At 42.2% G+C, this 14,030-nt stretch overlaps 1 protein-coding gene across 4 annotated transcripts in view; it reads right to left on the bottom strand.

Moving 5' to 3' along the window:
- Window positions 1-2,774: 2,774 nt before the first annotated feature.
- Window positions 2,775-14,030, bottom strand: part of LSM14A (LSM14A mRNA processing body assembly factor) — a 33,434-nt gene continuing 22,178 nt past the window's right edge. For 2 of the 4 annotated variants that reach the window (XM_044987332.1, XM_044987330.1), the window contains exons 7-10: window positions 13,795-13,974; window positions 7,678-7,846; window positions 6,725-6,953; window positions 2,775-4,681 (exon numbers count right to left, since the gene is read on the bottom strand). In XM_044987332.1, coding sequence (XP_044843267.1) covers window positions 4,658-4,681; window positions 6,725-6,953; window positions 7,678-7,846; window positions 13,795-13,974 — 602 coding nt within the window. In that variant the 3' untranslated portion in view covers window positions 2,775-4,657. Of the gene's footprint in view, window positions 4,682-6,724; window positions 6,954-7,677; window positions 7,850-13,794; window positions 13,975-14,030 lie in introns of all 4 variants that reach the window. The other 2 variants (XM_044987329.1, XM_044987331.1) reach the window with 1 other exon arrangement.

Below are 14,030 nucleotides of genomic sequence, written 5' to 3'. Positions count from 1 at the left end.
CAGCCCCTCCTCCGGCAGATTCTGATTGGCTCCGCCCCGGTCGCTCTCAATCTGCCGCCTCGAACAGGGGCGGGGATCTCCCTTGTAAACAGAAGGGGGGGCGGGGGGAGGGGTGCTTGGGGCACCTTGGAGACCAAGGTTTGTTTCAGCAGGAGCTCGCTGCGCGGTAGCCCACGAACGCTCCTGCTGAAATAAACAGGTTAGTCCCTAAGGTGCCACAGGGGCTCCTGTTCTTTCTGCGGATACAGACTAACACGGCGGCTACTCTGAAACCATGTAAACAGCTAGTATTGCCCCCTCCCCACCCCACCCCGGGGATAGGACCACCCCAGCCGGGCCTTGCCCAGGCCGCCTCTGCCTAGGCTACAGCCCTGCTCCGCCACGGCTAAGTGGGAGAGGCCCCTGGGCTCCGCTTTGCACCTAGCGCCGCCGGGATGCTCCCGGCAGAGCCCACCTGCCCCAGCTCTGTACGAAGTATCCGGCAGAGCCCACCATTCCTGCCACAGCTGCACAGGGGGAGCTTTGCTCTGACTCTCCACCTGATGAGCTCAAACCCACTTCCTCCATCATTAGTAATAAGGCTCAAAACTAACTCAGCTGTGATTGAACAGCAGTACAAGTGGAATTAACACACACAGCACTTTCCCCCCTCACATGTTTCTATTTTTTAGAAATGCAGATTCAATTTTCAAGTGGAAAAATGACTTTTTATGAATACTTACATCTTCTATGCATGCTGAAAGCTGTAAGTTTTAGAGTGGTGCAGATCCTCCCTTATAAGAAAACTGCATTGCAGTAAGGTGTGAACTCTTACCTGTTATTTGCTGCAGCAGCTATAACCGTTTTCTGTTTTCAAATTTCTGGCTAGAAATGTTAGTCTAATTCACACTACCCTCCAACAGTTAGACTGGAAAGGGGTATTAAATCAGTCCCCCCCATATTTTGGCCACATGTATTTTTCCAGGGCCCAGGAGTAGTATGAATTAGACATTTAATTTGTGCATTTTTAGAATATTTCTACATTGCAGATCTTTTTTTAAAAAAGAGACAAAATCAGCTGGTACATTATTCAGTGAAGTTGTGTTGCGTAATTTCAGGCTGTCTTCGCACAAAAATCAGGTCAGCAAGTGGAACAGTATTGGAGAAGTAACTGCAATGTGAATACAAGAGGGGTTTGAAAGTGAGAAGGGAAGTAGTATTTCATAGTTAGCTACATAAAAGATATCTAGTATCCACAGTTGAATTCCAAGGCATCTGTAATGGTTAAGAACAACTAGAAGGAGAAATCGTCAACTGAGTTTTATCTTGTAGAGTATGGAAACACTCTTGTATGGGGAGTAGTAGACACCACAGGATGAGAAGAGGGAAAAGAGGGCTGTAGGCAAGCCCTTCTTAGAAAGCAAATTGCAGGGCATTTTGGTAGCTAGATTTAATGAGTTCTGGGAGTCCAAGATGTCCCTTGACATCCAGGCCTTTTAAATCTCACATGACTGCCCAGCAATATTAATATATATATATAAAACTCAGCCCACCAGCAGCATTTAACCATCAAACTAACTCATCCACTGAGCAAATCAGAAACAAGGGAAGAGGAGCTTTTCATTTGACACCACATCTGGAAACACCTTCATCCTCCCACCACCAGTCAAATCAAAAGCTTTTGCAGCATGACAAGGTGATCACCAAGTTCTGCTTATTTCAGATAAGGGAAAGTGGAGAGAGAGTGACAATAGCAGCTAGCAGCCCAATTATGCTAGGCACCATAGAAAATGACAGCAATCTACTTTGAGGAAGAGATGCACCAGGTCAGTGAAACACTGTTAGGGTGCCTGTATTATTGCTATATTTTCAGAAAGCTGTGCACCAACTGTAGCTCACCACCTGCCTAATTCTTATCAATTGGCAGTAGTCTGCAGGCATCACAGGTCATTAAGGAGGACATGAACTGACATAAGTTAGGGGCTTTATAAATTTGATTCTGGGAGTTTTCATTTATAAGGAGAAACTCCTTATAAATGGTAGAAAAATATAGCTCTACCCTGAAAAGTCAATAATATTCTGCTGTGTGGTGCACCTAGCAAACAGATTTTTCACACTCACACTCTGACATTCAGGCTGTTTCTTTCATACAGCACCCATAATAAAAATTCTACAGCTTGAATTATTCTCTATATCTGTGCAATACCATTGTTTTCAATTTATTAACTTGATGCTAATGGGATCACACAGGTAACCTGAGAGGCCCAGGAGGCTCTGACTTGCTTTGGAAAGAAAAAGAAGGGAAGGCCCAGAGTAGTAGAGTTTCTCTTAAAAGATGGAGCCACTGATGCCGATGGCTGTCCACATGGACAGCCTGAACAGGGAGTGGGTTAATAGAAGCTGGTCTGGGGAAGCACTGAATCTCTAGCTGGCACTGACTGCTGGGCCCCCAAGTGGAAGCAACCACAGGAGGGTAAGCTTCCCTTCTTTCACACATGTTCTTCCTCTAGCTTGCTTAAAAGAACTGTAAAAACAATACTTTTTTCTTATTCTTTTGTTTTCCCCTCTCCTTAGTATTGCCTTTGTTTGTCTAAATTGTCCCTTTGCTTGAAAAGGAAGAAAGCGGAAAACAGGATTAGAGGGAACAGAGGAGCCTGAGGTAGTTGCTGCTACCTTGCTTCCATCATGAAGGGGGAAGAGCACAGTTCTTCTGTACATCTGCTTGGGAAAACAGATTATTAATCTGTTCCTCCTACTCCAGTTTTACTAGAACTAGAAAGAATTTTCAGAAAGACTGATTTTATTGAACTGTTTATTCTGCCTTAAAATAAAAACCTTACTTTCATGTAGCAAAGTACACTGAAGGTATGCCATGCTGCTAGTTACTGGGGTACAAAACACCCCAATTAGTAACCCAAACGAGTTGGGGAAGATGCATCAACTCAGACCTTCACAGCATGTATCATTGGTAATATTTACAATTTCTCTTGTTTAAATAAGCCTGGGACACCTCATACAGTATACATTGTTATTGCAACAGTACAGCACTTGCCTTTATGTTCAAAAACCTCAGAAGTTGTTCAGGATCATGATTTGTGGTTCCCAAAAAGGCATTGTTGTTAACATGCAAAAAACATTACTAAACAATATTATTATCTAACTTCTACGGCTGCCAATACTGGACCTTAATAAGGAAACCAATTACAAAATACTTCCTTGTAGTGCTATACAAAAAGATATAAAATTAAGATAAGATTCTATCAACCACTTTTAAATATTCCAATTTTCCAACAGTGCAGTTTTCCACATCTTTATCACCACTGAACATTGAGGATAAAAGTTAACAAAAAATCAGCAAATCAGATCAAAAAATTTTAATCTTTGGATCCCTTTATTCCTGTGGCCTTCATATACATATACAAATGCAAATTACCAGATTCCTTTTTCAATTATAACTTAAACATATCAAAAAGTTGTAACTAGTAATTTAGAATTGACAAAAAAATCCATACCAAGTCATTTGTGGGTTCAGTGGTCTAACCACCAGAATTTTTAATGTCTCCAAGCTAGAGTCTATCAAAATGCAAACAACTTCAAACACTAAGAATTCTCTTTAAATTGATTATGTCTACTGGTATTACAACAAAGTTAACATTTCAAGAATTGACACAGAGGCATATTTTTATCCCAAGCATTTTAGAAAGAGCATATTAACTCATACGCCTGGTCCATTTTTTAAAAAGTGAATATTTACTACTTAAGTAAAATTAATTGCAAGTCCTGACATATAACGTTTTATTTTTGTTCTTATTTGAAAAATCTTAATTTGGTCAAATCCTGTGATATGCCAGACATTACAAAATGAAGTTCTTGCAAGAAAGAAGAGTATCCAGTTTTGTATAATGGAAGAACATTTTCAAATCTTCATTATAATCCAAATGTAAAAACCAAAAATTTAAAGCCTGAAAAGCTACTAAGAAAAACTAACTCAGTGTTTTTTAGCATATCAACTTTTGCAATAACATAGTAGGTTTGCTGACTTAAAAATGTTTATTCTTTAAAAAATTAGTTGCTTTTTATACAGCTATACAAAGTTTGTAATGTTTCTTTGGCAATGGGATATAATGGAATTTTACAACTATATAAAAAGTTTCCTTTGCCTAAGAAACAATATTTACTGTGTGTACATATCTGTCTGACAAAACAAGTTTTCTACTGTCCAGCACCCTAGTTGACAAAGTACAACTATCTCAAAAGGGATATTACAGGATTTCCAAAAAACAACCTTCAGTGGATCAAAAACACTCACAGTATCGACGGCCTTCTGCATACAATTGTCCTTGTAACTTGCGGCAATTATTAAATACAGTTTAGTAATAAGAAAAATCCTTTCAGTGATGAAAAAATACTTAAATTCCATCGAAGTACTGCTTTATAGCTAACTATACATAAGAAATTACTTACCCTTCTATCTCAAATATATTTAATGCTCCTTGTTTTTTCAAAGATGGCCATTTTTCAAAAAGTAACTGCATTACCCCCCTTTGAAATTAAATAGTTAAATCCCAGTGCTGGTGACAAGTATACAGCAAATTAACTTCATTCTTTGCAAAGACTGAAACTAATTCTCTTGACCATGAAGATCTAGAAGTTCACCTGGTTCCAGCTTTCTTGTAGACTATGCAGAAACTTTGTTGTCTTTCTAGAAGAGACATCAGAATGTTATATTTTGTTCAAACATATTTGTAGTCAAATTAGTTTGAGAATATGGAAAGTGATTAATTGATCTTAGATAGCCACAAAAGACAGACATCACAGTATCTTTCCCAAAGGCTATTAACAGAACCACAGAAAAATGGCTTTTTATAATTAATTTAACTTCTATTCAATGCACCCCTCGTAGTCTGGCACACTTCATGGAGGCTCGTCATCCAGGCTTGGAAACACTTACGGCATTATAGATTATGTAAAGATATCAACTTTCCAGTCAGCCTAGTTGCTGCATTATGCACTCGCTTCTGCTCAAGCCTCAGATGCTGCCTCACTCCATATCAATGCTACTGACTGGATAAAGCATGCTCAGCTCCCAGAGGAGCTCAAAACTACAGGACTAACCCCTACCAGCTTGTGAAGCATGCCTGACACAGTCAGGACTAACCCCTACCAGCTTGTGAAGCATGCCTGACACAGTCAGGAAGTTGTACCAATGCAAGAAAATACAGGATTCCATAATGAACCAGAAAAATATCATGAAAATTTCTAATTGACCACTGCCTCCCCTCCCTTCCCAAGTGAACTATCACAAGAACATGTATTCAACCTGGGCCAGAATTTTAACATAGGCTTACTTCTATCTATTTTTGTTTACTTGATGTATGGCACTCAGCGTGGATAATAAACTGTCACTTTAGTATTTTTTCTGGTCTGACTAACTTTCTGGTTCTAGAGCAGCAATGCAATGTTTGGGAAAATGTGCAGTTCCCATACAAGCGGTTTTCACTGAAATAGTGACGTTATGAAAGTTTCAATATTGGAATCAATGGAACTATGACTACTTATCCCAGCAAAAGATCTGGCCAATTATGGTTCTTAGTAAAAATAAAGCAAAAATCCTTAAAAAAAAAAGTGCCAAATCTATCTGAAGTGTCCCTTTAACTAAATGCATCACTTGGCAGTTGATACTTAGGGATGTCCACCTGCTCTGCCCCTCAATCATGACTCCAAAGGAGTACATCATATAAGTTTTTGAGGTGGTTGTTTTAGAGTTTATATACTTTGGGGGAGGACTCCACTTCTCACCTAACTCAGTGGCTCTGCCCATCCTGAACACAAACTATTTCAGTTGGGTAACTATTGTCTCATCTTATGCTTAGGGGGACTTCAAGCTTTCTTACTGTTATATTTATATAATTAAGACACTTAAATTAAGGCAGCAAAGAAGTATGGATAAATTTGACTTATTTTTGCAGTTCAAGAGAGGATGACGTGGGAAATTCCCTTTCTTCCAAGTTCTTCCTATCCCTGTGCAGCATTCCATTGCTGTTTTTATAATGTCAAAAAGTGAAAATAATCATCTTCATCAGACCTTACATAAGAGCAATTTATAAGCACACCAGAAATTGTTTTGGCCATAGCCTTAATCCTCAGTTTGATTTTTTAGAGTTGAAATGAGACTTCTGCAGAAGGCCAACTCAAGGCATCTGCATCTCTAAGCTCAACTAACATCCTACTCTGAGGGTTTAAGTGGAATTTAACAACTGCATAGGCCTTGTGCTGACCCCTCAGTATGGGAGTGAATTTAATCCCTAAAGAACAGTTTTTGTGGAAGACTAGAGGTAACTTGAGTATGAAATGCTTGAGCAGGATGAGAGCTCACAGTGGCTTACTGCTGTCTTAGAAAACTGTGTGTTTCTCCATCAAAGAAAATACCAGAACTATGGAAATAATTTTAAAGCTTCTAATATTTATTTTGTTTACTGTGAAAGGTTAAAAATGGGTGATGAATTCTGCAGTAAAGGAGTTTAAGCTACAAAAAGAGTTCAACCCTCTTCTGAAAATCCTTGTATTTTCAGAATACTGCTTAAGAAATGCCTCTGTTCCAACTGCCTTTCCTGACTGTACAATCTGAAAGGGCACTGGATTAGGTCCTAAATTCTTATTAAGGTCCTAAATGTAACTAAGACAAGAACAAAAAACCCTTCAAATTGCACTAAACAAAATTCTATTAATATAAGTATATTATTACCCTATATTCAAAGTCAGCAAACTCCCTGCCTCCACGACCACCTCTGAATCCGCCACGAAATCCTCGAGGAGCGCCGAAGCCACCTCTTCCACCCCCACGTCCTCTGCCACCACGGAAACCAATTCCTCCTCTACCGCGGTAGCCGCCACGACCACGATTTGAACGCAGTGGTATGCCGAAAGTCTCCGCATTTAACCTTCTTTCTTCAGCCCAGGTTGGTCTCCGTTCTCTATCACATATAAAGCAGTAAGAGCCCTTTAAAATGCATCTAAACTTTCACTTTGAAACAGGCTACAATGAGAGAGCCTGTCCAGCAGCACCCAAGTCACCACAAAAAGCACTAAAATGAAACACTTCTGCTTATCTTTTATATTTCAGTTTTGCTTGATGTGATACCTATTTGTAGGTATTTGAATGCCTGGCACAATCCTTTTAGTATAATGGAAAGGAATGTTTTGCTGTAGCTATATACTGTAATATTGCACTGAGAATTTCACTTTAAGATGGAATGCTGTCTTGTGTATACTACATTCTGCACAATTACAAAGGCTCTATGTTGATTCAAACAGGAAATTGAGAAAATTAGTACCAGGAAACTTAAAGTCAGGCCTTAGTTTGCTATTTTCTCTATCTGATGGCACTGAAACAGCACTGAACCTCCAACTGGTGAAAAGAAGTTATAGAAATCTAAATTCTTATCCTTCCTCCTATCAGTGCATCACTGGGAAAGCGCTGAATCAACTCTCAAAAAGTGCATCACTCCATCAAAGGACCTGTGTTTTATTTTGCATATTTTTATACTGGGAAATTTCAAGTCCCACTTGTACTTTGGTTGCTTTCCAACCATAGTCATGAACTTCATTTTTGAACTATAAACAAATTAATGCTGATGCACTATATTATGAAACAGACATGCACTGAGGAGAATAATGGGCTTCCCATTGCAGACATACCTATTGTCATCACAAGAGATGTTATCAAAAAAGGATTTGGTTTTGTCATAGTAGCAGTTGGGTCCTAGTGGATCTTCTTCATCAGCATTCCCTTCACTGTTTTGGGTGTCAACACCTGAGTCTCCTTTATCTTCCCCATTTACAGGCTTCTCTGGTTTCTCAAGTTTATCTTCTAGAAAAATAAAAACAATCAGAATTCCTCCATTCCAATAAGATTTAACAGAAAAGGCCAACACTAACTTGTGACAAAAATCTAGCCCTATAATAAAACAACGAATTTTTAAAATACAAAAAAATCCTAAAGCCTAAACATTACACACTGTTCCACTTTTTTAAAAAAAAATCTGACCTTCATATGGTTCCCATATGAAAGAACATATATAGCAGTTAGTTATGACTCATAATTTAGAGGGGAAACTTCTGGAGGATCTAATACATGGGAATAATCATAACTCCATTGAGAAAAGGTGAGTATCCAAATGTAACAGTCACAACTGTAGCCATCTATTAACTAGACTTTCTAAATTAGGATTTGTGTTATTGCTGTCCAGTGGACTGAGGCCCACTTGATTTTTTGCAGATTAAATAAGGTGGTATTAGTAGGGGAGATATTAAAATCATTTTATAGTTATGGATGTGTGTTATACTTGTTTGGAAGTGTGAATTTATTAGATTCTTAACAGGACTAAAGATCTGTATTATTTAACATACAAGAACAGAACATATAATTAATTAAAAAAACTTTGCCTCTTCATCCTCTTTAAGGGTTGAGGTTTATCAAAAGAACTTCTGATATACTATAGAGGACTCCACTGCAATGTTATAGTGCATTGCTAAGTTAGCCGGTTCTGTAATAGTCCCCAAAAGTTAAATTGTCTTGCTTGGATCTCAATGCCTTGCCAAAAAAGGAAAAAATAAAAATGATACATCATCAAAAGCTGAACTTTTTGCACATCAATGTTAAATATTTACAACAATTCCCCTTAGCACTATGTGTTAGTAACCTTTACTGGTCTACTGCCATACACTGCACATACTTCCTCAAACGAACATGCAAAGCAGTATCTTCGTTCAAGACATATTTACCTAAGACAGACCACCACCAGTAAAAGGGCTGTGAAGACGCCCTCTCTGCATAGAAATGGCTGCAAAAAATCTGATTTTATATTTTGCTAGACCCCACATTTTAAATTCTTGCACTACAGAGCTCTAAAAACAGTTACTAACCTTTCCATAACTGTTTTTCTTTGAGATGTGCTGCACATGTCCATTCCACTCTAAGGGTGTGTGCGCGCTCCAAGCACAGTCTCCAGAAGTTTATTCCTCGGTGGTATCCGTTGGGTGCTCGCTAGTGCTGTGCACTCATAGCCCCAGTATAAGCGCTCAGCCAACCTGCGCCCCTCAGTTCCTTCTTTCCGGCTAACTCTGAAGAGGGGTAGGACGACGGGTTGTGGAATGGCCATGTGCAACACATCTCAAAGAACAACAGTTACAGAAAGATTAGTAACTATTTTTTCTTCAAGTGATTGCACAGACATGTCCATTCCACTGTAGGTTGCTCCCAAGCAGTAACACAGGAGGTTAGGTTGGACTGTAAAACAGCGTGTCTGGAAATGGCATCAGCCCTGGCCTGTTGAGTAATGGCACAGTGAGTAGAAAATGTATGCACTGACGACCAAAGTCGCTGCTCTGGAGATGTCCTAGATAGGGACCCAGGCCTGAAACGCCGCTGATGAAGCTTGCGCCCTCATGGAATGGACAGTCAGGATAGCTGGCAGTCGAACACCTGCCTGTTCGTAACATGTACGAATGCATGATGTGATCCAGGAGGAGATCCTCTGAGCAGAGATGGGGAGGCCTTTCATCCTATCATCTATGGAATGGTTTGGTCCTATCAATATAAAATGCTGACATCTAGAGAATGGAGATGTTGCTCCTCTCTATTCACATGTGGTTTCAGGTAGAAAACCTGTAGGAAAATTGCCTTTGATTACTGTGAAACTACCTTCGGGAGGAAAGCAGGGTGAGGGTGCAACTGCACCTTATCCTTAAAGATGACCATGGACAGGCGCTCTGATTTAGGGGCACGGATATCAGAGACTCGTCTGGCCAAAGTAATAGCCACCAGAAAGGCCATCTTCCAGGAAAGGTATGACAGGGGGCACATTGCCAGTGGCTCAAATGGGAAGCCTGTGAGTTTTGATAGAACCAGGTCTAGGTCCCACAGGGGTATGGGGCTCAGAATTTGAGGGTATAGCCTTTCCAGGTCCTTGAGGAAACAAATGGACGTCTCGCGCGAGAAAATGGATAGGCCATCTACGGGGTTGGGGGTGAGTGTGGAATGCAGAAATTGCTGCGAGATGTAACCTTAATTGATGAAACCCTGCTGTTTTAGGTGTAGCAAATACTTAAGAACAGTCTGCATCAACAATTGCATAGGTGAGAGATTGAGTTGGGAACCCCAAACAGAAAAATGCTTCCACTTGGTGAGGTAAGTAGCTCTGGTAGAGGGCTTCCTGCTACCTAACAGGACTTGGCAAACCTGCTCTGAGCAGATGAACTCTGCGCTATTCAGCCATGGAGCTTCCATGCTGTCAGGTGGAAAACAGTGAGGTTCAGGTGACACAGGAGGAGAAGAGCGCTTCTTCCTGCCTGTTTAGGTTTCACATAGCTGCGGTGTTGTCAGTGAGCACTAGCACACTCTTGCTTGAAATGTGAGGCAAGAATGCGTGACATGCCAGGCGAACTGCCCTGAGTTCTTGGACGACATGTAACAAAAGCTCTTCTGCGGGACCACAGGCCTCAGGTTCTGAGGGGCCCTACGTGAGCTCCCCAGCTTAACTCTGATGCGTCCAAGACTAGGGAATACCTGTGCAAACCCCCAGAGGGTCCCACTACCAATCGAGGGAGGTGAAGACCAGGGGAGGACTCTGAGAATTGAGTCCAAATAATGGCAGTTTGGTGAGTACACTGAGGCAAGCCAAGCCTGAAGGGACCTGAGGTGTAGCCTTGCACATTGCACCACATACGTGCATGAGGCTACATAGCCTAGAAGTCTGAGACAGAAATGATGGTTCTTGATGTGTGCTATTAGTGATGTAATTGCCTGAAACCAGCCCTCCAGGAGGAAGGTCCTGGCCTGGGTGGAGTCGAGAACCACTCTGATCAATTCTATCCTTTGTATCAGAGTGAAGATAGACTTCTGCTCATTTATTAGCAGGCCCAGGGCCTGGAAAGTTGACTGTCTGAAGATTCTGCTTAAGCCTTGGATCAGCCTTTGACTAGCCAGTTGCCTAGATGGGGTAGATTTGCACATCCCCTCTCCATCTTCTCAAGAAAGCTGCCACTACTGCCATACACTTTAAAGACCTGTGGGGCTGCCAAGAAGCCAAACAGGAGGACCGTGAATTGGTAGCAGGTTTGGTTCATGAAAAACATGAGAAATCTTCTGTGGCCTTGGAAAATTGGAATGTGGAAATAGGTGTCTCTTAAATCCAGGGCAGCTTACTAGGCCCCAGATCCAGGGAGGGGATGATGGAAGTTAGAGAGACCGTGTGAAAACTTCTTCATCTTGAGGTAGCTGTTGAGGTGGCACAGGTCTAAAATAGGTCTGAGACCACCACTGGCTTTCGGGATTAGGAAATAGCAGGAGTAAAACGCTTTCCCTCTTAAGTCCTATGGAACCTCTTCCACGGTTCCCACCAGGAGGAGAGCTTTCACGTCCTGGGCTAGAAGTTGCTTGTAAGAGGGTTCTCTGAACCCACCTCCACGGTGTTCAGCACCCCATGGTCTGTGGTGATGTGAGACCATGCTGAGATGAAGTGGAACAGGCGGTTCGAAAACAAAAGGGGACACAAAATCCAGCGATATAGGAACTTGTGTAATGCCTTCAGGCGTCCCATGAAGAGGACTGTTTCGAAACCCTGGAATATCTGGGTGGAGCTGATAAAAACATGCTGCCCAACGGGACAGGTGTCATCCTTTCAGAAGCCACCAAGAAGGAGCATCTCAAATGGGGGCCTGGCATGGGGGGGAATGCCCATGGGTTCAAAAGAGGTCACTACATAGGTAAAGGCCAGTGACCAACGGGCCAAGCAGTCGGAGGCACCTCTGTTGCTGGGTCCATGGCGGGTCTGGGAGACCGGAAGGATTATGGGGGTGACTCCTTGGGCAACAGGGGTATGATTCAACCTGACTCCAAGGATGAGCCTTCCTTTGTGGACAATGGAGGTGCGGTTCCCACCAGTGTTGGAGATCGGTTCTGGGGCAGGGAAGCTTGCACCGGAATTAGCAAGGACAGTTTCCCTCTGGATGGTATTGTGGGGCCCAGAATTGGATGGCAGCTAGGGGCTACCTGCTCCCTCCTGTCCATCAGTGCTGACGACTTTCGTACTGCTGGTGGATGGCAGTACCTAGAGCACCAGTAGGTTTCTGGCTGTGGCAAATGCCTCGGGAATGGATGGCACTGCAATTGTGCTAGCACTGCTCTCCCTCCAGTGTCAACAGCTCATCTGGGACCACATTCAACGGTGCCTGCATACAGGCTGGAGTCAATGGTGCTGCCTGCAAAACTGAGGCAGAGGAGTGGTCCAACCTAGGTTGCACTCCGCTCTCCGTGCCTAGCCTTCTTCGGAGGTGGAGAATGTTCCCTCTCGGCCAAGAATGGCAAGCAGTGCTGAGATTTCTGCTCAGTGGGAGGAGGCCTCCTCACCAACATTGAGAATCTCGGTGCTGAGTCCAACTGGCTCAGCTCGGAGGAAGGAATGAGCACCGCCTCCATTAATAGGAACATTAGCCTGCCTCCCAGTCCTTCTTTGTATGAAGCTTAAAATCACGGCAGATCTGACAGCAACACTTTCAGCAACTAGAATGCACGTCATTCAAAGACAAAGCCCTGCTGCAGGAGGAACAGGGCTTGAAGCCCACTGACCAGGGCACGCCTTGGAACTGGGAGCAGATGAAACTCAGTTGATAATTAGATAATCTAGCTGACACTTCTCCTTCAGCGATTTACACTCTAGAAGTTTAAAAAAAACCCGAAGGAAAAAAAGTCCAGAGAATAGCTTGCTGTAGAGCAAGGAGAGCAGTTCCAGTGACCATCACAGGCAGTAAGAAGGAACCAAGGGGGCACAGGTCAGCCAGGTCCTTTATACTGGCACTATGAGCGCAAAGCACATGAGGGTGCCAGAATCGACCTGTTGGATACCACTGAGGAAAGAAAAAAAAAAACAAAACCTTCTAGTTGCCATGCTCGGGGTGCACACCAGGAGCAGCAAAAGCTTTCTAAAAGTGTGGGGCCACCGGCACCCAAACCATGGCCCTGCCCTCACGCCACCCCTGTCCCCACCCCCAAACCTGCACCACCACTTCCCCCCAAGCCACCCCTTCTTGCCCTCACAACCAGGTAAAAAGAGGGCTATGCCCCAGTGCGCACACCCCTGCACTGGAATGGACATGTACAATCCCTCAAACAACTACAGCTCCTCTGGCTGCTCCTAGAGGAGGAGAAAGGCAAAGACAAACAAATGGATGCACCGGCAGAGGAAAAAGGAACACACATATCCTCCTCTCCAATGAAAATATTTGCTCCAAATTCTCATTTTGGTATCTCACTTGACTTTCATGTACTGAATTAACGGACTATTGACTGACAAACTGGCTAGGGACTGAAATACATAAAAAAATTCCAGAGTTGGAGCATAATCCATGGATTTTTTCCCTACATTCCACCATCTTTCCAGAACTCAAACATTTACTACCTTTTCCTATTGAGAAAGGCTGCTCATAAACAGGGTTGCTAGAAAATACACCTGCTACAGCTAAGTAGCACAATTTTGGATATTCTGTACTTCAGAACTGAAAACAAAATTCTTTAAAAACCCAGCCTAAAATACTAAGCCAAATATTGTTTAGAAGTCTTTCAAGCCATTAATACATAAAGAAACAAATATGTTAGAAAATAGATACCATGGAAAAAAACTATCAGTTTCTAGAAAGCAAAAGTTTACTATGATATGGCCTTTAAAGAAATGTTCCCAAAAGAGCCTTTGCTTTATTAAGCCACACAACCTGTTTCTTATTTTCCCATGCTGAACTCTAGAACAGAAGTGAGTTTACCTTTTAATTTAAGTTTATTATGAAATTCTCTATCAATTTCCTCCTTGTTGAATTGTGCATTTGCACTTTCAAAGTCAAAGTCCTTCTCAAACTTCATTGGGCCATCCCGCCTAATACCAAATCGTCCTCTGCCACCACGGTGACCACCACGGCCTCTTCGTGTTGAAGGTCCACCTGGAGCTGTGAGAATTTAGGATTTGAAGAGATTCACAACTTTAAGAATGCCCAGTATGACA

This window comes from Mauremys mutica, chromosome 14, assembly GCF_020497125.1.
Source record: "Mauremys mutica isolate MM-2020 ecotype Southern chromosome 14, ASM2049712v1, whole genome shotgun sequence".
NCBI lineage: Eukaryota > Metazoa > Chordata > Testudines > Geoemydidae > Mauremys > Mauremys mutica.
This window is presented reverse-complemented; position numbering and strand designations above follow the sequence as displayed.